General features: G+C 48.7%; 1 protein-coding gene and 1 non-coding gene across 4 annotated transcripts in view; both read right to left on the bottom strand.

Moving 5' to 3' along the window:
• ENO1 (enolase 1) overlaps positions 1-24,577 on the bottom strand; it is a 38,283-nt gene extending 13,706 nt beyond the window's left edge. For 2 of the 3 annotated variants that reach the window (XM_060259450.1, XM_060259452.1), the window contains exons 1-7: positions 24,512-24,577; positions 15,765-15,858; positions 10,146-10,241; positions 7,242-7,300; positions 5,709-5,778; positions 5,189-5,322; positions 3,891-4,113 (exon numbers count right to left, since the gene is read on the bottom strand). In XM_060259450.1, the coding sequence (XP_060115433.1) occupies positions 3,891-4,113; positions 5,189-5,322; positions 5,709-5,778; positions 7,242-7,300; positions 10,146-10,241; positions 15,765-15,849 (667 nt within the window). In that variant the 5' untranslated portion in view covers positions 15,850-15,858; positions 24,512-24,577. Of the gene's footprint in view, positions 1-3,890; positions 4,114-5,188; positions 5,323-5,708; positions 5,779-7,241; positions 7,301-7,577; positions 7,637-10,145; positions 10,242-15,764; positions 15,859-24,511 lie in introns of all 3 variants that reach the window. The other variant, XM_060259451.1, reaches the window with a different exon arrangement.
• Positions 12,540-12,611, bottom strand: TRNAA-UGC (transfer RNA alanine (anticodon UGC)). Its single transcript has one exon. It is a non-coding gene; the product is annotated as a tRNA-Ala (tRNA).
• Positions 24,578-26,127: the final 1,550 nt, after the last annotated feature.

The raw sequence follows: 26,127 nt of genomic DNA, 5'->3' as shown, positions 1-26,127 counted from the left end.
TCCTGACCAGTGTTCCCCCTCTAAACTGAATGAGTGTGAGCTAGCTCAGTTTTTTTAGCCTCCGGCTCACACGGTTGTGTCTTAGCTCAGAAAAAACGGCACTGGAGCAAACTGATTTATGCAGCAGCTCACAACTTGAATGACAGTAGCTCACAAAGTAGAATTTTTGCTCCAAAGACTCCACAGCTTAGTTCCTGACCCCAAACTGGCGATCAGCATTTACCTGGACACATAAGGGCCCATGAGTCCCCTAGAGATTGCAGGAGAAAGACAACAAGTCCCTTCGGCTTGCTCACAGCTTGCCAAGACAGTGGGCAGGTCTCAAAAGCAAGAGACAGGAGAGGGAATCTCCGCAGCCCCTCCCAGGGCTGCTTTCCTCATTCTTCCCAGTAACTAGAAGCTATTTCAGACAGAGACCATCTGGCTGCAAGAACATCGACACAAACACACACACACACCCCTTGGTTGGGCAAGGCAGGAAAGGCAACAGGAGCGTGAGGCCAGGGGCCCGGCCATTTTTACAGTAGCTAAGAGCTTGGCTGGGTGGTGTTAAAAATAACTCATAAGTGGCCATCAGCAGAATCCCACATTGCTCGAAAGCAATTCAGCCTCCCTATCTTCTGCACCCTCAGCTGCTGAAGCAGCTCAAGCCCCGCCCCCACCCCCCTGCTGCAGATGGGAGGAGCCGACGCCATTCCATTCCTCTGGGCAGTTCTGGGCAACAGCTGCTCCCGTCTGCCTTAGGATGCTAAGGAAATCATACCATACCATACCATAGACCCTTATTGGCATTAATACAAGAATACAGTATACTTTAAAACCAACAGTGGCACTATAGAATATAATAAAACCTTAAAAAAACAGCAAAAGTTAAATGACATAAAATAGCAGTAGGCTATGCATGAGTAAAAGCCTCTCTGATTTGGATCGCAACCTGTAAAAAGCAAGCAACGTGAGTAGTGACAAAATTGTGTTTCCCATGGAGTAAAAAACGAACCTTGGCATTGTCAGAAAGGTCTTTATGGTCAGAAAGCAGTGCATCTAGATATCTTGCACGTGGACTGCTATAAAAAGGGCAGTCCAAAAGAACATGAGGGACCGTTTCGATGACTCCTTGACTACAAGGGCATCGTCTAAGAATGCGGGGGATTTTGTGGTATCTTCCGAAAAGGATGGCCCATGGTAATGCATTAAATCTAGCCAGTATGAATGCTCTTCTTTGGTGAGGATCAGTTAAAAAGAGGAAATAGGGAGCTAAAAGCCCAGGAATCTGGGATAAACCCAGATAGCTTGGGGAGCAAGTTTTCCAAGCTGCCTCAGTTAGACGTTGCAACTGGATATCTAGTAGTCTACGTTTGATGGATTGAAATACCGCAGAAGCAGAGGATAGATAAAATGCATCCAAGGAAATTCCTATGGATGTGATTTTCTTTTTGATTAGGGTCAACCATTTGGATGCATGATGGTCCATCAGCATCAAAAAGGTGAAAGAATTCTGATCAGAGTTAAATAAAAAGCGCAGCCAAAACTTAAAGGTCAAAAGCTAGGCGCGAGTTTCCAGTAGCAACAGTCCAGTTTCCATGCAAATTGCAGCATAAGGAACACAGTTGGGTAGTCCCAGAATTTTCCTCAAAAAGAAGGATTGTAGGCCTTCAGTGGTGTGATCAAAGGCACTGATCCATATAGGGGCACCATATAAAAGTTGGGGGCTAGATTTCGCATTAAAAGCTCTTAGGGCCAAAGGGACATATCGGTTCCCTTTCAGATAAAAGAAACGGGCAATAGCCAAGGCACTAGTTCTTGCCACTGTTAGAGCGCACTTGCGATGGGTTGCCCAGCTCCCATTATAGGAAAAATTAATCCCCAGATATTTGGTAGTTTTGACCTGTTCAATAGGGTTTCCCTGGAATGACCATGATTGTTGCTTCCAAGATTTAGAGAAAACTAAAATCTTTGTTTTCCCATAATTCAGGGATAACTCGTTGTTATTGAGATAGGTCATAACTTGGTATAATAGACGCCTCAATCCAATTTGGGAACATGACAATAAGACGGAATCATCCGCATATAAAAGGATGGGAACGTGACGGTGAGCAATTTTAGGGGCCTGCCCATCGATTGCATATAAAACAGGGACTAGATCATTTTAAAAAAGATTAAAAAGTGCTGGGGCAAGGATACAGCCCTGCTTCACACCCTTACAAATTGGAATTTCCGAAGTTAGAACTAAGGAAATCCAGGAAGGGAAGAGTCTCCCTGCAGAAGACACAGTGGTCCTTGAGAGGCAGTTTGGTGTAGTGCAGGGGTGGCCAACAGTAGCTCTCCAGATGTTTTTTGCCCACAACTCCCATCAACCCCAGCCATTGGCCATGCTGGCTGGAGCTGATGGGGGTTGTAGGGGGGGAACATCTGGAGAGCTACCGTTGCCCACCCCTGGTGTAGTGGTTAAGTGTGCAGACTCTATCTGGGAGAACCGGGTTTGATTCCCCACTCCTCCCCTTGCAGCTGCTGGAACGGCCTTGGGTCAGCCATAGTGGTGAAGTGAGTGGACTCTTATCTGGGAGAACCAGGTTTGATTCCCCACTCCTCCACTTTCCCCTGCTGGAACGGCCTTGAGGCAACCATAGCTATCGCAAGAGTTGTTCTTGAAAAGGCAGCTGCTGCAAGAGCTCTCTCAGCCCCACCCCCACCTCACAGGGTGTCTGTTGTGGGGGAGGAAGGTAAAGGAGATTGTCAGCCGCTCTGAGACGGAGATTGAGAGTATAGGGCAGGATATAAATCCAATATCATCATCTTCTTCCACATGCTTCAGGCTTGGAAGGAGACGCAAACCCCGTCTCATCCCGCTTTCAGTGCAGTGCTTTCTACTTATGCACTCTCATTTTCTCTGCTAACATATATCTAAGGCTTGTTTCAGACTTCTTTAACTGTAGTCCTATTACATTGCTTATTAGATACCTCAGCCTATTGACTGCACCGACTTGCACAGTGTAATCTGCCTGCAGCCTCAGTGACAAAGCCGTTTATAAATAATGTCACTTGCAGAACTGGCACTGGCCTATTATCTGTAGCAGGTGGAAAGGAGTCAGTGCCCGGCTTGATTCTGAAGCACTCCTGTGCAGTGTTCCCTCTAAGCTGAATTCATGTGAGCTAGCTCACAGTTTTTTAGCCTCTGGCTCACACACTTTTGTCTTAGCTGAGCCTGCTCAGGGAGTATGGCCCCAGAGCACACTAATTCATGCAGGAGCTCACAATTTTAATGCCAGTAGCTCACAAAGTGGAATTTCAGCTCACAAAACTGCACAGCTTAGAAGGAGCCTTGCCTCCTGTGAAGGAAACTGAACATGGATGTGATCTGTAACAATTTATGTAGGCTACAGAAGAATCTTGAGAGTCCCTTGGACTGCAAGAAGATCCATTCAGTCAGTCCTAAGGGAAATCAACCCTGACTGCTCCCTGAAAGGTCAGATGCTGAAGCCGAAGCTCAAATACTTTGGCCACCAAATGAGAAGGGAGCACTCCCTGGAGAAGACCCTGATGCTGGGAAAGACAGAAGGCGAAAGAAGGAGAAGGCAAAAGAGGAGATGGCTGGACAGCGTTACTGATGTGACTAACGCGAATTTGAGCGGACTTCGGAGGATGGTGGAAGACAGGAGGGCCTGGCGTGACTTGGTCCATGGGGTCGCAAAGAGTTGGACTCGACTGTGCGACTGAACAAATAGAACGAAAAATCTCTCCTGTGCATGATTTCCACCCCCCACCCATCCCCAAGTCTTGTGGCCAATACAGGCATACCCAAATCCTTCCTGTGGGGATGCTACATACAAATTCACACTGCTAACAGAGAACCCATTAACTCATCGCCCTCCTCTGCCTTGATCTGCTCTTACCTTCCTTGTTCTCCAAGATGTTGGGAGCAAAACCACCTTCATCGCCCACGTTGGTGGCATCCTTCCCGTACTTCTCCTTGATCACATTCTTCAGGTTGTGGTACACCTCGGCACCGATGCGCATGGCCTCCTTGAAGTTCTCGGCCCCCACAGGGAGGATCATGAACTCCTGCATGGCCAGCTTGTTCCCAGCGTGGGAGCCCCCGTTGATGACGTTGAAGGCCTGGGACAGGGGGAAAGAGAACACCCAAGGTGGGTTAGCGAGCTCTAGGAATGAATGCAACAGTCTCCTCTGCAGTGCCATGGGCCAAGCGGAGATGTGAACCTGATCTCTCCTCCATCTTATACACTAACAACTGCATCTGCTCCAGTGCTGTTGTTTAAAACAAGGGTGTCAAACATGTGACCTGGGGGTCGAATCAGGCCCCCAAGCAACTGGCTCTTTGCTTCCTTCTCCCTCTCTCTCTCGCTTCGTTCTGCATCGCTGCTTTTTGCAAGGCTTGCTCAATTCCACAGGAGCTACAGAGCAATATTTTCTCCATTGATTGAGGCTCCTCCCCCTCCTGGTCCCCTGGGGAAGGAGGGAAAGAGCCGAAGTTTCCTTTGCCTAGTTCCCCAGGTCCCATGGGAGAAATACAGCTGGGCCCGACGAAGTCTCATTTATGTCAGATTCAACCCTCGTAACAAATGAGTTCGACACCCCTGGTTTAAAATATGTTTATGCCACCTCTCTACCCACTTGGGGTCTACAATCAGGATCTAAAATGTCTGAGCAATTCAAAATATAGTTGAAACGATTTGATTAAAAACCCAAACACTAGAAGGAGGGCAAGTAATTGTTACTGTGGGAATACCAGGCAAAACCAAAGAAGTCTTCACCCACTGGTGAAAGGCCCCAATAGAGGGAGACAGATGTATCTCTCACAGAGGAAGTTCCAACGTTTTGGTGCCATGACCAAGAAGGCCCTTCAGATGGCAGACACAACCAATGCAGGGTCTCTGAAAATGACCACAGTGTATGCATAGGTTCATATGTAAGGAGACAGTCCTTGAACTATTAAAGGTTCCATGGAAAGTAAATACCTTCAGCAGTTACATGCAAGGAAAGTGCATCCCACTGTGTTTGTTTCATTCACATTAGAGGCATTAAAACGGCATACGCCCAGCATAGTTGTAGCCTGGAATGGTACTGCCTATCCTACACACTGGGACCAACTCTTTCTACTTACTGCCTTCCTGTTTCTACTGCATGCCTAGACCAGAGGCCTCATCCCCAACACAGAACAAAGAAAACTTACAGGGACTGGCAGAATGACTTCCTGGTTCCCAGCCAAGTCAGCAATGTGGCGGTACAGGGGGACGCCCTTCTCTGCAGCACCAGCTTTGCAGACGGCCAAGGAGACACCCAGAATGGCATTAGCACCAAACTTGGCTGAAATGCAAAAAGGGAGAAAAGACACTTTTGCCTGCTTTGTTCACAGAAGAGGCATTCTCAACATTGTTCTCACTGGAGACGGAATGCTTCTTCCAGCGTGCAGCACCTAATGAAACCAACGACGAAGGAAGGACTCTTCCTGTCTTGAAAATGTTTCATTCATAAGCCTCTTTGGGCAGACTCAGTCAAAATGCACCCCACTGGTCAGCTGAGAGAGGGGTCTAACATCTTTGGACAGACAAGAATTCCATCTAGGCAATGTGGCCGGGGGAAGGGGGAGAAGCTTTATTTTCAAGAGGAGCTCCAACCCACTGATACGAGATCCTCTTTATCCACACCGAACCCCCGGACAAAGATTTGCAGCCCAGAGACTTGGGACTCACACTTGTTCTCTGACCCATCCATCTCCAGCATCAGCTTGTCAATCTTCTCCTGCTCTATGACGCTTATGTTCTGCAGAGGGGGAAAGAAGAGGGATCAGGGGCGGGGAAGGCGCCACACCGTGTGAAGATCCAAGTCCATCTCCCGAGCTCATCCTGGCCTGGAGCCACTCACCTCCGTCTCAGCCCTGGTTCTTTTTTCAGGACTTGACGAAGCCTGCTCAGCTAAATGGGACTGCCCGAGCTGGGTTTCTTTACTCTGACCCCCACGGATCCAGTTACCGGAGGTAACATCAAACATACTGACCATGCAGCTGTGCCTGGCTGGAGGCAGGAAGCCTGAAGTAATGAGGTATCCTTAGAATATTTTGTAACTCACTAAGCATAGTGCTCCTACTTCAACACCTTTATTTATTTATTTTATATCTCGCTTTCCCCACCGAAGCAGGCTCAGGGCAGCTCACAACATAAAATCATTACAAACAGTTAAAAGACTATAAGTTATAAAAGATTATAAATAAGTGCTACCTGAAATGCTTAGAAAGCATAGGAGACTACCTGGATTGGATGCCCACTACTAAAACAGCAGCACTCTCCAAAAGCAGATGCTTTTTCCACTAATGAATGAGAAGTTTAAATATTTAGCCTCATCTAAATTAAACATTTATAGGCCCCTGGGAAGGTTGCAACCTGGCCTTGGAGGAGGGACCCTAACCTACTCCTCCTTCTTGAGCACCTGGCCCTTAGGTAAACTCTCACCAGCATATCCAGCTAGCAGGAAGGGTACAGGAAGCTAATAACAGAGCAAGATGGCCACATTGAGCCAAATCAAAAGCCCCTTAGAGAGACTTTGTGGGGGGGGGGGGGAAGATATAGGAGATTGTAAGCGCTCGGAGTCTTTGGTTCAGTGAGAAGAGCGAGGTATAAATCTGCACTTTTCTTCGTTTAAAAAGGTAGTCTCAGGTAACACAGCAAAAGTCAGAAGCGCTTGCAAAAACTGCAGATGGCAGGCAGCATTTTGGAAGAGGCGTTCCCTTTCTGCCTTGTACGGAAGGGAATGCCTCTACCCAAACAGTGCATCAGCATCATTTAAACTAGCAATACCCAAAATGGCACCTAAGCAACTCCCCATCAAAGTTATTTATTCTGTCATGCAACTAACAGAATAGATTTGCTTAATCAGGCAACGGAGAGAGTGAGTTTTGGCAACCTTGAGTGCCAGAATCCAACTAAGAAAAGCTTTTAGAGTCTTTCCCGACTCAGCTTAGGAATCAGCCAAGAACTTCCCCTCTCTGCTGCTACATTCATGCATCTTCTTACCCTTTCCACGACACTCAGGAATGCACACACGCACAAAAGGTGGTTATCCACAGCTGTTGCCCATGCACCACAAAAACAAGCTATTCCCGGATGGTACACCATGTGCTGCTTTTTCAGGTTTTTCCCGGAGACACAGAGCAAAGCGCACAACTAGTTAAAAGCTCCTGCCCGCTACGGTTGTGTGGAAGTGGTTAGTCAAATAAGGAAGGCTCCTACCTTGTTAACCAGTGCAGGTGCAATTGTTTTATTGACGTGCTCAACAGCCTTTGAGACACCTGGAAGGAACAAGCAAATCAATCACTGATCCAATCCACCAAAGGCAACAGCAGGCATTAGTAGAGGATCACTTGGGACAGCTACGAGAACTCCAGCAACCGCCTCTAGCCCCAAAGCCTGAGGATTGTTTTAAGTGAACCCAAAATCATGTCATGGGGGGAGAGAAACAGTCATCGTCTAAGAATGCCTGCTGGGAGGTTAGTCGGAAAGACCATGCACAGGGAAGGCACCCGCCTGAAGGGCTGGGCTGCACCACAAACGCGCATCCTGAGTTACCTGAGTACACAATGCTGGTGCCAGGAATTCGTTTACATATTTAACAGCTCGGGAGACACCTGACGAAAACCAAGAGGCCGAGGGAAGAGAGAAGAAAAAGGAGAGATGAATGCCCACGAGAGACCACAAAAGCAGACCGTGCAAGTGAGGAAAAAGGGGTACAGGCATGGAAACATACAGCAAAAGGAATCAAGAGCATCTTCGAGTAAAACCGGCAATGCGATAAAAAGCAGAAAGGAGTACAAGTAGGTGCACAGGGGCCAGTGTCCTGACAGTCAGGGAGGGCTAACACGCTAGACATCAGGCCAAACTAAAGATTCACGCTGACAGAGGCGCAGAAGTCAAGCGAGGGTTGGATGTTCCCAACCTACAGGCAAATTACAGTGTAGAATTGTCTGTCTGCTTTTCTTCACCATCCTCAGCACTCAGCCGCTCCGCCCCTGGAAGTGGAGTAGTGGTCAGAGCTCTGGTTTGTCAGTTCGGATGCTGCGCCAAACCCCAGCTGGCATGCAAGTCCCGGTTTACAAACCCACTTCAGTTTCAATCCTTAGTTTCCTGGAGGATTGCAAACCATTTTTAAAAGGAAGCTCAACTGTGGTTTGGTGCGCTGTCTGAACTGGGCCTGTGCCTCAAACATAAGCCGTATGGGGTCAATGGTGGTGGGAATGTTCCTACTTGATTCCTCTGTAGTCAGAGGAGGGCAGAGAGAGAGCAGGAAGGACTCATTCTCGGCCATTTTCAAACCCTCGGCTCATAACACTTAACAGCGTTGGAATTGGCAATGAGACACGGAAATAACATGGGGGAACTTTACACTGTAGATCTGAACAGTTTATATTCTGATGCTTCTAAGCGCTCCAGGCTGGAAATTAAGAGGAACAGAATTCTCATCAGCCACACGCAGTCTATTTCCCAAGATGCCTCGGGAACAAATTAAATTGCTTTATGCGGAGTTAGGGTATTGGTCTTTCTAGCCCACTGGCGGCAGTTCTGAGGAATTGGCAAGGACCTCCTGCAACCTCGCCGTCATCAAAGATCGTGTTTTGACTGAAGGCTGGTCTTGGAACACTCTTCATGCAAGCCAGGCGTTCCAGCACTAAGCTTTAGTTTTGATGATCAGAATAAAAAACCCCAAGCCAACTGCAAGCACGGAACCCAGGGAGCCAGCCAACATCCCCCCTTGGACAGCAGACAGGAGAGAGGGACACACAGTCGGGAGATCAGCAGCACATCAGCACTTGTCTACAAGAACGACAGACAGAAGGGTCAAGATACCCAACCAGGACTTGATGGAAGCCTACAGTGATATCCTGTTTGACCATGGTTGGTTCCCCTCAAAAGTTAACTGCTGAATGCCTGGACCCTGCTTAAGCCCTGGCCTCAGTCTTGGATGCGAAACCGTGCTTTGAAATGAGCGTGCAAACTGTGCACTAACTACCCTCCAAGGAGAACGAGCTTAAGGCAATCGCCATGCCTCTCTGGTTGCAAGCATACAAGCAGGCATTTTCGGCATCTCCCTGTTCAAGCTCAATCGGGGCCGGAGCTTAGCTGAGCAAGCTGAAATCGTGGTTTTGTCACGCACAGAATATTAACAAGGGTTTAGAGGAAAAAAACAAATCAAGGCCATATTGGGCCTCAGCTCAAGCAAACTTTCCCGGTCCACTTCATCTATGGAAGCTCTTTTCCGTCTTGCGCCAAGAGTGCAAGTTCACCAACTCTGTGGTTTTCAAGCTCTCGTTCCCTGCTCTGCCGACTGGCTACCGGAACCCTGCAGTTTGCCACTCACCCTGAAAATACAGCATTCCATCTCGGGGCCATTCCTCACCAAACCTACCGCTTAAGCTATCCTACCGCAGCACTCGGTTTAGAGAGAAGATGCCCAGTCTAAAAGAAAACCGTGAGGACACCAAAGTTGACCACGCTTGCTTGAATCTAACCCATCAAATTCAAATCTTATCTTGCCGTCCACTAACTCCGCAACAAAATGTTAGCAGGCTTGCAGAAAGAAAACTGCGGCAAACGTAAAGCCAAACTATATTCTATTCTCCTCTCTCAACGACCACAGTGCTTGTAATACCAAGAGTGAACAGTTCAAAGCACTTATATAGAGTATCATTTAAAACCCTTACAACACCCCTGGCAAGGTAGACCATGCTGCGGGTGGGAAGGGCTGGAGCTGAAGGAGACAGACTCGCCCAAGGACAAATGAGCTCCCTGTTAGCGAGTGAGCTCATGGCAGATGCCAGAATCAAACCAGGGTAGTCATAACACTAAAATAGCTCACTTCATAGTAACGTGAAACTCCCAATCCTTTAGCTTTGCCTCCAATTCCCTTCTTATTAGAAAAGCAACACCCCTCCCTTGTTCCCTCTCCTCTCCATTCCGCGATTGGTACAACTAGTGCCAAAGGCTTCTTCCTTCTTGCCCGCTGGTGACCACAGATGCCAAAGAGCAAAGCAGTGCAGGGCAGAGTGTTTGAAGAAGAGCAGAGCAGCCAGCCTGAGCAGACAAGAACAGGAGATGCTGCCCGCCCGCCCCCCCCCCCCCCCCGCCACGGAAGAACACTACCTTTGCCCAGGAAGCGTGTCTTGTCATTGTCCCGCAGTTCCAAAGCTTCGTAGATTCCGGTGGAAGCACCGCTGGGAACCGCGGCTCTGAAGAGACCTGAGCCAAAACAAGAATGAAGGTGTTAGCGCTGCAAAAATGGGCAGGGGGAAAAGAGTCCACCAAGGAGGATCCTACACCTTACGACTCGCTCTTGCGCTGCTTGATATTTTGGCCCTGATGCATAAGGATACTGTGAGCTCTCTCTCTTGTGAATGAAGAACTCCTGCCCAGAGGCCTGGCAAACACCTGGCATGTAGCAGAAAAGAGGTGACTCAAGTGGCAGAACAGACTGCACCTCTGCCAACAACAAGGGAAAGGATTGCATTTTTCCAAGTTCTCTTACATTGATAATTCCTTACATGTAGAAAAGCACCACAGTGTGAAAAGGGATTGGCTATAAACTTTCTGTGTTAATTTTTTTTTTATTTGCAAGGCATCTGTGCAGAGGAGAGCAGTAGAACTGTGACATTCTTATCCACAACCTTATGTGTTACCTCCACCCCCACCCCCCCACAGCCTGCCTCTCTCCCCCCTCCTCCCAATTTCACTGCACCAGGCCTCTGAGCTGCCTCCAGGGGACGCATGGAAGCTCTTTAAACGCCTGGGGCAGGGAACAGTGGCTCTCCAGATGGTTTTTTTGCCTACAACTCCCATCAGCCCCAGCCAGCATGGACAATGGCTGGGGCTGATGGGAGTTGTAGGCAAAAGAACATCTGGAGAGCCACTGTTCCCTACCCCCGGTCTGGGCCAAAGCTTACTAGCCCTTCCATCTGCACGCACCTGCGTTAGTAATTTGTGCCACACTCACACTGAGACCACGCGTGTGCCACAGATTACAACATGCAGGTAGGCAGAGTCTTCTTCCACCTGCATGTATACACGCCAGAGAACACACATCTGACCAATATGCCACAATATGGTTCTTCCAGGTGCCCCAGGATTCTTCAGCAAGGACAAGGTATTTGCCCCTGAGAAGCTCTTGCATGCAGAAGTCCTCAGGGGAAACAACCAGACCGTCATGGGAGACAGAGATCGGATTTATACCCTGCCCTTCACTCGGAGTCTCAGAGTGGCTTACAATCTCCTTTCCCTTCCTCTCCCCACAACAAACATCCTGTGAGGTCTGTGGGGCTAAGAGAGAGGTCTGAGAGAATTGTGACTGACCCAAGATCACCCAAGCTGGCTGCATGAGGAGGAGGAGGAGTGGAGAATCAAACCCAGTCCTCCAGATTAGAGTCCACTGCTCTTAACCACTACACCAAGCTGGCTCTCAGGATTCTCACTCGTCTGAGGGTCGGCTCTCATTAGACCAGAGCTCTTCATTGTGGTCCAGTGCCCACTCTCCCCCTGTGCACAGCCAGTCCGGCGCCTCATTAGCAGAACACGACATCAAGCAAAGTCAGTCGTTGCCCTGTTAGCTCACAGCTCTTTATGCCTGCTCACTGGGCCGGCCCAAGCCGGTTCTTGTTCCACACAAAGGAAAGGTCCTATCTTATAAGCAAGTGACAAAAGGACGGTGGCCAGAGAGAGGGGAAGGAAAAAGCTCCCAAAGCACGGGAGGCTCGTCAGAGGTCCTGCAAGAGGGCAGCTCCAATTATAGCAGAGCTGCTGTCTGGTCCTGTCATGCAGCCAAATGAGATGGTTTCCCTTCCCCGGTTCTGCTGCTTGGCAGGGCAGGAAAGAACCTTGGCACAGAGGAAGGGAGATACAGCAGCTTCCTAAATAATGTGAAGCACAGTAGCTTGGAGGGGGGAAGAGGGAGAACATAGGGGAATTCTTACTCTGCAAACCAACCCTGGCTTCCAATGGAAGCACAGACTGAACACACCAAGTGATGCAGAAACCATGGCTTATTCACTGAAGAACTTTCCCATCCTATGCTGCGGGTCCTTCAAGTTCATACTGCAGCTCCCAAATCCAAACTCAGACTGGAATTAGCAAACACATGGTCTCCTCAAACACAGGCCCAGTGTTTGAGATGGTAATGGCTTCAGCTGAAACAGCCCACTGCCATTTTCCCCATGCAAACAGAAACCCCTCTGCACACAGAAAGCTAATACATCACCAACTCCTCTTGTAAACGGGCTAGCTTTCTTTGAGAAGGGAAATAACACATTTCTCCCACTAGAAACCATTGTGGGGGTCCGAAACCTACCACACACATTCAAGAAACAAATCCACCCCCAATTGCTAATTCCTAGGAACAAAGCCAGAGCACATATATGAAGCTCTCTTCTACTGAATTAAGACTATCAAATCCCTCAAGGTCAGTCTTGGCTACTCAGACTGGTCATGACTCTCCAGGGGTCTCAGGCTGAGGTCTTTCGCATCACCTCCTGCCTGGGAATGGTTAACTGGAGATGCCGGGAATTGAACCTGGGACCATCTGCATGCAAAGCAGAAGCTCTTCCACTGAGCCACAGCCCCTCCCCAGAATGCCACCTTGTAATACAGATCTTCCCCGTGCAAGTCTGCCCCAGATATTAATGTTTGTCCTGCAACCTTTGGAATGAGACTTGCACTTTTTTTGCATCCAAGAATTGCCCAGGCCTCTGGAGTCTGCTCCTGGACCTTGGGTACGAACGCTGTTCCTATTACAGACTCGCAAAAGAGACGTATCAGTTTCCAAGAGCATCTTAAGTGTCTCCTCCCAGAGATCTGTTTTGCTCCCTACGCCTGCCACACACACAAGTTCCACCGCACGTGTCCAGATTCTGGCTGCCCGTTTTATCTTCCCTCTTCTTGGGGGTCAAGGGGGAAAGAAGAAGAGAGAAAAGACAATAAAGTGACAATAGAATTACATCCCCCCACCAGTGTTCCCTCAAAGCTGAGTGAGCGTGAGATAGCTCACAGATTTTTAGCCTCCAGGTCACACGTTTTGGTCTTAGCTCAGGAAAAATGGCAAACTAATTTATGCAGTTGCTCACAAAGCAGAATTTTTGCTCACAGGACTCTGCAGCTTAGAGGGAACGTCGGCGTCCACCCACTGCATTTAGCCAAGCCCATTGCAATGGTTCTTCCCCTGCTCTCAAAATCAAAAACCTTGTCAGTCCAGCACCAGAAGTCTTGAGATTAGCCAGACTCCAGCTTGGTACACTTACACTTGGCCGCATCCCAACTCAAACCCTCTTCTCCCCGTCAACTGTAAAAGCAAAGCTGACTCCGTTTAGTCCAGGGTATCAGGTTGCCGGGCCAGGCACTTCCAAGACATTAAGTGAAGAGCAACTGGCTACAATCCATCATGCAGAGCTACAGTAAGACCCCACCTCATGTTCTCAGCAGCCGAGTGTGTTTATTTTTATCCTGAGACTTCAAAATGCTTTTTAGCAAATGACCATGACTTACCTTGAGAGAGACACACTCCTCCATCTATCCCCAGCCTCTCTCATGTCATGCGCTGGTTCATTTATAAAGAACACCACTAAAACAGTGCATGAGATGCCAGATTTCACTGGCAAAAAGCCCGAAACAACCTGGGAGCTACGTACAGCATGAGAGAGCAAGCAGACTTCTATATCCCCACTTCTAATAGGGAAGCTAGCTCGGTGACCCCAATGGGCCTGTCATAAATTCTCAGCCTGGCCTACCTCACAGGATTGTTGTGAGAAAGTGGAGGAGAGGAGAAAGGGCACGTTTGAGTCCCAACGGAGGAGAAAAACGGGATATAAATAACCACTATTTTTATGCATCAAATCGGACCCTCGCTGGAGTTACCACCAGTTTGTGGGATAACAGCAGGTGCAGCTGGAAGCCGTTAGGGCTTGTTCAAAGCTGAGCCATCTTCCTTACCTGGCCTCTGGGATCTCTCCCAGTGGTGACGACTTCTTATTTGCCCACGCATCTTCTGGTCATTCACTAGGACTTTATTCTGCTCATTCTCCCCCCCCCCCCCCCAATGTTGTAAGCCCCTTTCGAAACATGCTAGGTAAGATTGCAAGACTTTCAATCCATCTGGTTGCAGAGACAGCCAGTTACTCTGCACCAGAGGTGGCCAAACTTGCTTAATGTAAGAGCCACATAGCATGTCAGACGTTTGAGAGCTGCAAGACATGAATGTCAAGATGTTTGAGAGCTTGAAGACAGGGAGGGAAGCAAACAGGCGAGGAAGGGAGACGTGGAAAGAAAGCAACCTTCAATGCATTCTCCAAGCTGCTGGCTGGCTTGCCTTAGAGAAGTGATTTAAAGAGGCAAATGCCTTCTCCAAGTTGGCCGATGGGGTGGTGGGGGCTTTGAGAGCCACACAACGTGTGTGGAAGAGCCACATGTGGCTACTGAGCCACAGTTTGGCCACCCCTGCTCTATATTGATGACCTCTCCCCTTGCCCTGGACAGCCAGCGCTAGCAAAGCTGCTCTCAAGTTATTGGAGAATTGCAGAGAACACAGAAGCATCTTCTGCAGAACATACCAGATCCAAAATCCAAGCTTCCACACCACCCCCTCCACAAGCCATGTCACACCCAGAAACTCTGAGGAGTGACTCCTGACAACTCCAGCAATGATGTAGTGCAGGGGTGGCCAAGGGTAGTTCTCCAGATGTTTTCTGCCTACAACTCCCATCAGCCCCAGTCATTGGCCATGCTGGCTGGGGCTGATGGGAGTTGTAGGCAAAAAACATCTGGAGAGCTACTGTTGGCCACCCCTGGTGTAGTGGTCAGAAAGCGAATTAGGATCTGGGAAGTGCAGGTTCCAATCTCTACTCTGCTATGGAAGCTTGCTGGGTGACCTTGGGCCAGTCACACACTCTCAATCTAACCCACCTCACAGAGTGGTTGCAATGATAAAGCGGAGGAGGAGGGAATTATATTAAGCCACTTTGGATCCCAACTGAGGAGAAAGGTGGGAAATAAATGAAGTAAACCAGCTCCTTTCTCCAAAGCCCAATGCCAAGGGACATCGCTCTCCCAAGTCCTCTAATCCCGCCCAAAGACTTGCAGAGGGGAGAGAAGAGAAGCAAAAGAAAGGCTTGCAAAACTTTCCTTTAGAAGACGACTGCACAGTTATACCCTGCCCTCCTCTCTGAATCAGACTCAGAGCGGCTTACATTCTCCTATATCTTCTCCCCCCACAACAGACACTGTGAGGTGGGTGGGGCTGAGAGAGCTCTCACAGAAGCTGCCCTTTCAAGGACAACCTCTGCCAGAGCTATGGCTGACCCAAGGCCATTCCAGCAGGTGCAAGTGGAGGAGTGGGGAATCAAACCCAGTTCTCCCAGATAAGAGTCCACGCACTTAACCACTACACCAAACTGGCTCTCCAAATACTTTAGAATGAGAAACCTTCATTCTTTCATATTGCTCCATCAGATTGGAAGAGCCACCTAGCCTGGAATGCTGTTTCCACTGATGGACAGTCAGATCCGTCTCAAGAAGGCCTCCTCCTGTTACCTCCCACCTAGGAAGACCTCATGCTACCAGCAGTGTCAAAGCACAAGCACACCGAGACTTAAGGAACACTCCAGCAGCCCTGACAGATCATGCTAAGGAGCAGCCTGGTCTGGTGCTTCAATTCCAACAGTGGCCGGTCAGACGTCAGGAAGCCCACAAATGGGGCACGAAGGCCATAGCCCAGAGCTCTCTCACCTTTGCTGGTGTACAGGTCGACCTCAACAGTGGGATTCCCACGTGAGTCCAAGATTTCACGAGCGTGGACCTTTAAAATGGACATGTTGCTTGTCTGCAGGGACAAAAGGCAAGAGAGGGTTGAGCAGAAGTGAAACCAGCAATCCAAGAGCGTGTAAACATGTTTCATGCCTTCCTATCCCAAGCAGGGCAAGTCCTGCAGATGCTATTCCCACGAGGCACACAAAAGCTGGAGTTATAATGTTTGGGAAGCAAGCATAAAGGGTGGGAAATGAGACAGCTAACCCCTAAGGCAGGTTTTAAATAGCCACATGACCTGGAGCACATAAACGCAAAGTCCAGGCAGAAAACTTAAGAAGAAGAAGACTGTAGATTTATACCCTGCTCTTCACTCTGAAGAGAGCCCCGTGGCACAGAGTGTTAACGCTGCAGTACTGAAGTCCTAAGCTCTGCTCCCTGGTGGAAGCTGGGTTTTCGGGTAGCCGGCTCAAAGTTGACTCAGCCTTCCATCCTTCCGAGGTCAGTAAAATGTGTCCCCAGCTTGCTGGGGGGGGAAGTGTAGAAGACTGCGGAAGGTAATGGCAAACCACCCCGTAAAAAGTCTGCCATGGAAACGTTGTGAAAGCAACGTCACCCCAGAGTCGGAAACGACTGGTGCTTGCACAGGGGACCTTTCCTTTTTTCCTTTCCTTCTCTCTGAATCAAGAGTCTTAGTGGCTTACAATCTCCTTTTTATCTTCTTCCCCCACAACAGACACCCTATGAGGTGGGTGGGGCCGAGAGGACTCTCCCATAAGCTGCCCTTTCAAGGACAACTTTTTGTGAGAGCTATGGCTGACCCAAGGCCATTCCAGCAGCTGCAACTGGAGGAGTGGGGAATCAAACCTGGTTCTCCCAGTCGCAGGCCGACAGATCAGGAAAAAAGCCTAAATACCAGTGAGGACTAGAGTAAGCTCACCTGACTTATTGGCAAAGCTGTCCAACAAGACATTTGAAAATTACAGAAATCAAGACTCTTTCTCGCATTTTGTGTGCCGCAGTTGGGTGGGGCATAAATATTAGAGCTACATAAGGCATCGCAACGCAGAGCCCAAGGACCGCACGGTGCCCAAAAATACATTTCCTGCTGCCCGCCAAGTGTTGTTAGAAAAGTGGGTGAGATCAAGTGGAGCTTTTCCCCCAGCAAGGCCACAAGAGACTGGATGGGTGGTGCGAATTTTTAAAATATGCTGCTTCGGCAGCAGCTGCCACCACAACACAAGGGCCTTCCCAATGTGACTTGAAGGTGAGCCGTGGCAGCCATTTTGTAGCCACACCCACCATGCTGTGCCAGAATTCCAAAGGTGCCCACAGGTTCAAAAAGACTGGAGACCCCGAGCTATATAGTATTTTTTTTAAAGGGCACATAATATAAATATAGGGGGGAAAAGACTGGAGACCCCGAGCTATATAGTATTTATTTTAAAAGGGCACAAAATAAATATAGGGATGTACAAATTTTAGATGACAGTCCCCAAAGCTGTTCTTTAAATACCTGTCCTACAACTTTTCAGAAAAAATGCTATTTAAAACCTCCCTGGACAGGGACATATGGCTGTCTGCACATGAGTGATCCTGTCTCTTGACTACGCTCTCGATGACGAATGTTCTGAAGCCATTTGCACCATCATTAAACATGAGGTTTGTGCTGTTATATAAGGCTTGGCAGCAATATTTTAAGAGAGACTGCAGAGAATAAGCAGCAAATGAAGCAGAAGAGGCCAGCACAAGACTAGAGGCCGGGGGGCGTCACGTCCCCCAGACATTCGCTCTTTTAGATATTAAGAAAAGAACACATCAGCAGCCCAGAGGGGGGACCCAGCCTGCTCTCCCCACACCTGAAATCCTCCAGCAACATGACCAACTCTCCCTCTTCGCAGGCCGGTTAGATTTCTCAGTCGGACCAGCATGGTGCTGGCGAAAGCAAAGCCGCACCCAGAATGCTCTGTGACATCACCTTCTATGGCATGTTCAGGTGTGTTTCTGCCAGTTCCAGCTCTAAAACGTTAACATCACAATACACCGTCTGGGGAGCATGTCATTTAGATATACACGCAGCCCTTCTTGCTGAGACTGAGATTACAAAATGCAGAAAGCGGTGTGACCCCACAGCATATGGCATCCAATAAACCAAGCAAAAGCCCTAGGATTACAGATTGAGGAAGCAATCCCTAAATTAGAAATTGATTCGCCCTCTTCTCCCCTTCCGCAAAACCTATGACCGATAACGATTTAGTCTTTTTGCTATCTGACAAGTCCCCCGAATTCACTGCATCTGTGGCTGAGTCTGTTGTGTGTACGGGAGTTAAGGGCTAGAGAATACAATATATAGATGTATTCTGCCTGCCTCCTCTGCATTGTTAATTTCAGTGGGTTCTGGTTGGTGGTAACCTTTTATATTTTTAGGCGTCTAGTTTGAGGACTGTTTACTCCTGTTTTATTGTATTATTATGCCGTTAAAGGTTTGTCTGAATTGATTGAAATTAGAAATTAATCCCACAAAAAAGTTAAGCCAGTTTCTCCTGGGGCAAGCTTATTCACCACTGGAGAGCAGATGCTGCGAATGGCTGAGAAAGAACACGCTATTCTAACTTGCCTCCAAATTTGCTTGCTCTATTTCCTTCACTTAATTTAATTAGCCTTGGAATCTAGATATTGATTGGCAAGTTTTGCTGAAGCCGAACAGGTTTCTGTTCAAGTGAGAAGCTAAGCAGGATCATCGCGGGGAGAGGCCATGGCTTAGTGGCAGAGCATCTGCTTGGTATACAGAAGGTCTCAGGTTCAATCCCCGGCATCTCCAGTTAAAAGGGGGCAAATAATGGACGATGGGAAAGATCTCAGCCTAAGATTCTGGAGAGTGGCTTCCAGTCTGAGCAGATAATACTCACAATAAAGGAGATTGTAAGCCACTCTGGGTTTCTGGTTCAGAGAGAAGGGTGGAGTAGAAATCTGCAGTTTTCTTCTTCTTGAAGGAACAAGAGTCTTACTCAATATAAAGCAATATAAAGGTACAATACAGTATAAGGCAGCTTCATGTGTTCAACTAGAATTGGACTTGTGTGCCATAAAAATAAAATTAAGGTCTGGAGGCTGCTGGAAACCAGTTTTTAAAAACTGAACTGGGTTGCTGGGATGTGGCACCATGATCTACACTGCATGCAAACCCATAAAATCCAGCCTTGCAGCCACAAATCCTCCAGCTCTCCCAGGGTGTTGCAACCCTACAGAGAAAACTGGTTGCTTCGCCAGAGCTTCTGGGCATCATCACAGCCCTCCTAGATCCCAGAAAATACACGTGAACAAGCTGGTGCAAAGAGAATTCACTGTTGACCCCCTGGACCTGCAACCGACCCATTCAAATCACATAAACCAAGAAAATCATGCCACCTCTGCCCATTTTGCAAGCCAGCTGCCAAGCCCTACCTATCCCCAAACTCTGGAATCCAGGCCAAGCCCAACAAAGGCTGCATTCAGTACTAAGTTCACTTTCACATCCCTCCCACCCACACCAGAGTTGCACGAGGCACTGGTCTAACTGCTGCACGAGCTGGCTGTGCACCAATGGTCCGGGAGCAGCAGAGAGCTCCTGTGTTGTAAAAAAAAAAGAAAAAAAGAAAAAGAGGTGTCCATTGGAGTCCTTTTGCTCCCAGGAATACTCACTGCCCGTCCTCCCAGGTGTCTAATGAAGCTGTGCAGATGAAGCCACACCAAGCGTACTCTGGCGTCCTTGAGGAGTGTCCTCACCATCCGGCCCTCCCCTTCCTGCTTACAGCACTGCAGCTATTCAGAACTGAACTGGGATCCCTCTCCTTTTTTAACCCCTTTGCTCCGCCTCCCCAGCTCTCCTCTTCAGCCCTAGGCTCAAGCCCGGGGTGAGGGAGAAGAGAGCTCCAAATGGCACCAAGAACAGGAGCCCATGTGCATCCCCCCCCAAAGTCCAATCCATTAAAAAACAGAGAGGAGGGGGGAACACAGACATAAACAGCACTGTAGCCTGGACTGCATGTATTCCCCAACAGCATGCTGTTGCTGCATTTTGCTGTGAGACAAGGAATTCAATGAGGGCAAGAGCAAACGGAAAGGATTTCAAGGCAAGATTCCGCATGTTCCTCTTCTACACAGCTAGGCTAGCAGAAATATGCACCAACAAGCAATTATTTTTAATACAGAGAGTACATGCAGCTCTCCTCAGAACATTCTCCAAGGGCAAGAAGCTGCCCAATACAAAGACAATTCACTGTGGAATGATAGCGGGAGACCCGGGTTCAAATTCCCCACCCTGTCAAAAAAAGAAAGCTCAACAGGTGCTTAAAAGCACTCTCTCAACATATCAGACCTCACAAGGTTGTTGTAAGGATAAAATAGCGCAACAGAAACCAATGCAACCCACCCTGAGCTCCTTAGAAGGGTGAGCATGTAGCCAGCCGGCCAGGTTTCATTTTTCCCACCCTCTCAAAACACCCAAGCCCAAAAGCCACTCCCACACCCCTGCAGCAGTCAGTTCCAAAAGGCCTCCCTTAATGACCTAGCTCAGGCCTGGCCAAACTTGCTTAATGTAAGAGTCACATAGAATAAACATCAGATGTTTGAGAGCCTCAAGACATGAACGGCAGATGTTTGAGAGCCGCAAGACGTGAAGGAAGGGAGGGAGAAAGGACGGCAAATAGATGGGGGGAGGAAGAGCTGGAAAGAAAGCGACTTTAACTTTAAATGCATTCTCCAAGTTACCAGCTGGCTTGGCTTGCAGAAGTGATTTAAAGAGACAAATGCCTTCTCCAAGACAGCTGATCGGGCAGTGGGGGTTTGGAAAGCCACACAATGTGTGTGAAAGAGCCACAGTGTGGCCACCTGATCTAGCTAAACCACACATTAAGCTACAGTAGGCCAAGGATGATTGCTTTAAAATGAAGGCCCCTCCCTGCCCTAGAGGTGAACTTCTCCATCAGGGATGCTGGCAAGGGAGGAAGCAGAAGTGGTAGAATAGCACCTGGCAGAGAGGTTTGCTCTCTTTGCACAGAGGTATTTGAGGCCTGGGTGTGTCCACAGGTGGGAGCCTTTCAGCTCCTAGCCTGACGGTTCACAGCCTAGAGCTGGGCAGAAAAATCAACTGGTAGAGATCAGAACAAGGGAGGCTTTCCTTTCCCTGGTTTGTTGCTTTATCTTTCCTTTAGCTTTCTCTTTGGGTTTCCCCAATGCTTTGGGTTCCCATGGGGAGGGAGGGGGGAACCGAATAAAAATCTAAAATAGGCTAAATAAATCAATCTGGTATTTGAGTTGAAGCCAGACAGATGGCCAGGAAGGAACACAGCACCTGCCGGCTTACTCTGGAATCTTCATAAAACTGACCAGATCTGGGAAGGCCCCCAATCCACCTCATGCCCTGGTCTGTGATTCAGGAAGAGCTCACAATTTCCTGTCTGCCTCAAGACACTCCATTGCTTCCCTGTGACTCAGCATTTCATGTAACAGAAAGTTTGAAGGGGGAGAAAAATCTGCTCTGGAATGAGGGCAGCTCCTCCTCTTTCCTCTGCCGCATGTCCCCAGGCTACTGACAAAACAAATTTCTCTCTCTCTCTCTGTTAAGATCAAGCGGCATTCTCTCATTTTGATCAAAAATCAGATTGCCCCCCCCCACACACACACATGTTATTTGCCTTCTAGCACTGAAGACGCATCCAAAGATGAAAATTTCATTTTTTAAAAATGCTCATTTCAGCACACAGCTGTCTACCAGCAGGGATGGATATCAACCAGGCTTCCTTTCCCTCCCCCACCTCTCGCCAATCTCTATTTTGGCCTCCTGCCTCCTTTTCTCTGTCTGGACATCTTCTAGGGTTCTCCCATATGCAGCTTGTCCTTAACAACCTCCCCAAACCTTTCTCTTACGCAGGCCCAATTTCTCACTCACTAAGTGGTCAAGCTCAGCCAGGACTATAACACTTCAGCCATCAGCTTTTCATAATGTTCCCTCACACACACACAAAAATCTTCGCACATAAGAAATTTAGCATGTAAGGGAAAGGGTTAGGCTGTATCACTTCTCCCCAGCCACATAACTTTCTATGCACAAGGATATTTTTTATGGAATAGCTTAGTCAAGAGGTCTTGTTTGAACTGGTGAAGGCCAAACAGGCTGACCATCTCAGTGGACAAAATAATTTTTTAAAGACGAAGTTTCCTATCACACTTGCACTCCCTCCAACTTTATCCGATGCATCAATTCCCTCCCTCTTAATTTGGAAACCAGTCCATAGCAAGAGAAATGGAAGTCAATATGCTCTTGCCATTCTCTGAATGCTTGGATACTGGAAATAATTGACCTCCAGGTAATTACATAGAAAGTATATTGAAGACAGCACCATAGAATGTTTTAATTGTAATTGTATTTTATTGGTTTTTAAACTGAAAGTGTAAACGTCTGAACTGACTGTTAGCCCCCCTGAGTCCACTTGCGGAGAGGGCGGGATAGAAATTTAAGGTAAATAAAAATAAATATTTGGCAGATCTATCTTTTTTTGCTCTCAGGCTTGTTACATGCTGATACTTGTATACAAGTATGCTATAATAAAACTGAGGACTAGGAACATATTTATTAGGTTTATATCCCACCCTCCCTTGACAAGCTCAGGGTGGCTAACAGTTAAATAGGAACATATAGGTTGGTCTTTAAGCCTGTTGTAACCCTTCCCATCAGCAAACTGCAGGCCTTCTTCCCCATTCTACGCTGCCAGTACTGACTATATGGAATAGGGTTACCAACTTTGGATTGGGAAATTCAAAGGGGGTCGAGTCAGGGGAAGGCAAAGCTTTGGAAAGGAAGGGAGCTCAGCAGAGCCCCGATGCCATACAGTCCACCTTCCAAAGCTGTAGTCTGGAAATCTGTTGCGAATCCAGGAGAACTCCAGGTTCCACCTGGATGTTGGCAACTCTTCCCCTTCACCCACTTTGGCTTCAACGTAAGACCCAGTGCTCCCTAGCACCACCAAAACTGGCACAGTGCCCACCACAAGGATGAAGGCAGCCTAGATAACAGAGGTGAGAATTTAAAATTAAATATTTGGAAATGAGGAAACAAAGGACGGGCAACTGTTGCAAGAGGGAAAGGTCCAAGCGCAGGTATCCTGCACAACATGCCCCATTAATCATTAAGCAAAAAGCCACCCATTTCACCCTTTTACTAAAGCTCTTGCAAACTGACGTGACTTCCTCTTGCCAGAGAAGGGATCTTTTTCCTGCCGAGGAAGGCGGAAACCATCCCTTGCAGAAACTCTCCTTGTACCAAGGACTTTGCAGCAATCTGCCCACACAACCTCCTACTCAACAGAGCACCAAGGATCTGCAGCAAGGTGGGAGGGGCAGATGGGCCAAGCGTGAATCAGAGTGGATTTTTTTCCCTTGAAGGTTTCACTTCCTTCCTCCTACAGTAGAGCACATGGCTGCCACCTTCTACGTTACCCAGCAACTTGTCACCCTGGTAAATCTATACATGAATCCCTGACGCCGGGTAGGCCCTAAATGGAGGGAAGGCGGCAGCAGGAAGGACATGAGGCAGGCATGAAACCTGTGGCCAACACACTGCTTCCCCCCACCCATGCAGCTGTTCCCGCTCTCTTCTTGGGCTTCTTTCACACAGCAGTTTTGTGGGCCAGTGCATTCAAAGGGGGGGGGGTGTTACAGAATACACACAGCTAGTCCTTGAGAAGGTGTCAATGAACCGAAGGAAGCTCTTAGCATCAGCAAGGCTCCGGATTAATAAAATAAAGATTATCACCCCTCGGTTTTTCCCCTCTTCCTGCTCAGCCATGTCAATCAGAAGCTCAACTGCTCTTTGAGCAGATTTTAGGCTACAGCTACATGGAAGCCGCAATCACAGGGCTTGGCACCTTTGCAGGGAGACCGTGGGGGGCATTTTTCGGAACCGCTCACGGAGTGCAAGGAAAAGCCCTTTTGCTCCACTTCACCCTGGCTTGAGGGAGGCCAAGCGGCACGTACCAAGCGAGCACGCCAAGAATGAAGCTTCCTGCCAGTTGCAGAAGGCGGAAGCGCAGCAAGTCAAGGGACGCCAGCACAGCAGGTCCTTTTAACGGTGCACCGACCGAATTGGCCCGCTAGGCTATAGGGGAGGAAAAGAAGGCGGAGGGGGGGGGGGACTGGGATGGACCAGAAGAGCATCCTGCTTCTTACCCAGCGCTATCAGAGCCCTGTTCTCTCCAGGGTTTTTTTTTGCATCACCAGCCCAGTTTCTTCAGACATCGCATCTCCCCCTCCCCCCAGCGCTTGCACCCCACGGTCTTTCCTTAACTACGCATCCTATAACTCCCCCCCTCCCTTTTCTGGAAAAAGCTTTTAAAAGCCCCTCTTTTCTTGCCCTCCATGCACAGGCCGGCCTTTAAGGCGCTTGGAGGCCACTAGCTCGGAGAACCCTTTGTAGCTAAGGATGCGGAGACCCTAAGGACAGAGGATTTTGAAGATGCAGGAGGGGGAACTGAGTCAGCGCCGCCCTGTCCTCCTTTTCAGGCGAGAGACTCTATTTTGCAGCGTGACGGTGCGCGGTTTATATTTTGCAAGGCGGACTCCACATCCTTTCAGCTTTTTCCCCCTGATAATTTGGCAATTATTATTCCCCCCTCCCCATCACTATGCAACAGGCTTCAGGAAAGAGACACGCTGCTGCACAGAAACTGCCTCCACCTATCCATCCCACTTACCTGAGGTTAACTGAAGGAGTTACAGCACCTGCAAAATATATAAATTGTTTCTTTAAAGGGGGTTAACAGGGACACCACGCTCGGCTCACGCTCCGGAGAGACTGGGGAAGAGATGCCCGGCTCGTGCGAACCTATAGTCCGGTCTATGCAGATGAGGTGCCTCCAGCTCGGCCTCTTATTGGTCACCGCGCCCCTTCGCCTTCCTCTGATTGGCCGGGAGGCGACTCTCGCCAGCTCAGCCTCTTGGCGCGTGCGCTACGTGCCCCGGCTGCCTCTTCTGCTGAGGCGGCTCGCGTGGAAAATCCCCATTTTGCTAAACGCAGAAAGCGGCTGGGCAGCTTCGCCCCGCCTCGCTTCTTTACCCGGAGCAAAAAGTTGCAAAGGAGCATGCGCTCCGAGGCCGCATTTCTTTTGGGGGAGTGGAGGGGTATTTCATTTCCACACGTGCGTGCACATTTGCCAGTCTAGGACAGAGATAACGCTTTACATTTGACAACGTTGCGCGCGGTGCAACCAGGAATCTACCGCTGTTGTGTCTCTTAAGAGAGATGCAGCTTAAAATCCTGTACACAAATCCCAGTCGGAGCATTCTCCCCACCCCCGTCTGCAAACTGGGTACGCTATTCTCCATCTTATCTTCACACCAACCCTGTGAGGTAGGTTAGACTGGAGTGAGGTTGATTGGCTTAAGGTCGGGTTGCCATCTCCAGGTTGGAAAATTCCTGGAGATTTGGGGTTGGAGCATGCAGGGCATAGTTTGGGGAGGGGGGGTGGAACTCTAGAATCCACCCCCCCCCCCAAAAAAAGCAGCGGGTTTCTCCAGGGAAACTGATCCCTGCGGTTTGAGAATCCTAGTTAGCTGGTGAGGCCATTTCTGATTATTAAGACGTTGCCTCCCTTGTGTTCAGTCTGGTTTACTAAAGGGAACAGATGATTGCACGGATCAGCAAGCAGAGGAATAAGAAGAGACACTAAATTTCAAGTGTAAAACTGAAATCCCTTCTTTGCATTACTCACTGTAAGCTTCTTTATGAGAATATCTGAGTCTAAACCTTTTAAGAATAGACATAAGGATCTAAAGGATGGAAAATGCAGACCTGGCAAAGCAAGCTCTAGCAATTCCCCCTTGTTTCCACATACCCTACATTACGTTATGTGCAGAGTTCTTTGCTCTCCTCTCCAAGGGGACGTAGAATTTTTAAAGCAATTTCACCAAAAAGAAAACCTACAAGACCAACAGTCTGTCTAGTCCAACCTCCTGTCTCACAGTGTGGCCAACCAGTTCCTCTGGTGGTCCCAACAACAAGTCATGGAGGCCGAGGTCTTCATAAGAACATCAGAAGAGCCCTGCTGGATCATACCAGTAGTCCATCTAGTCCAACATCCTGTCTCACAGTGTGGCCACCCAGTTCCTCTGGTGGTCATGGAGGCCGAGGTCTTCATAAGAACATCAGAAGAGCCCTGCTGGATCATACCAGTGGTCCATCTAGTCCAACATCCTGTCTCACAGTGTGGCCACCCAGTTCCTCTGGTGGTCATGGAGGCCGAGGTCTTCATAAGAACATCAGAAGAGCCCTGCTGGGTCATACCAGTAGTCCATCTAGTCCAACATCCTG

Source organism: Heteronotia binoei, chromosome 18 (assembly GCF_032191835.1).
Source record: "Heteronotia binoei isolate CCM8104 ecotype False Entrance Well chromosome 18, APGP_CSIRO_Hbin_v1, whole genome shotgun sequence".
In the NCBI taxonomy this organism is placed as follows: Eukaryota; Metazoa; Chordata; class Lepidosauria; order Squamata; family Gekkonidae; genus Heteronotia; species Heteronotia binoei.
This window is presented reverse-complemented; position numbering and strand designations above follow the sequence as displayed.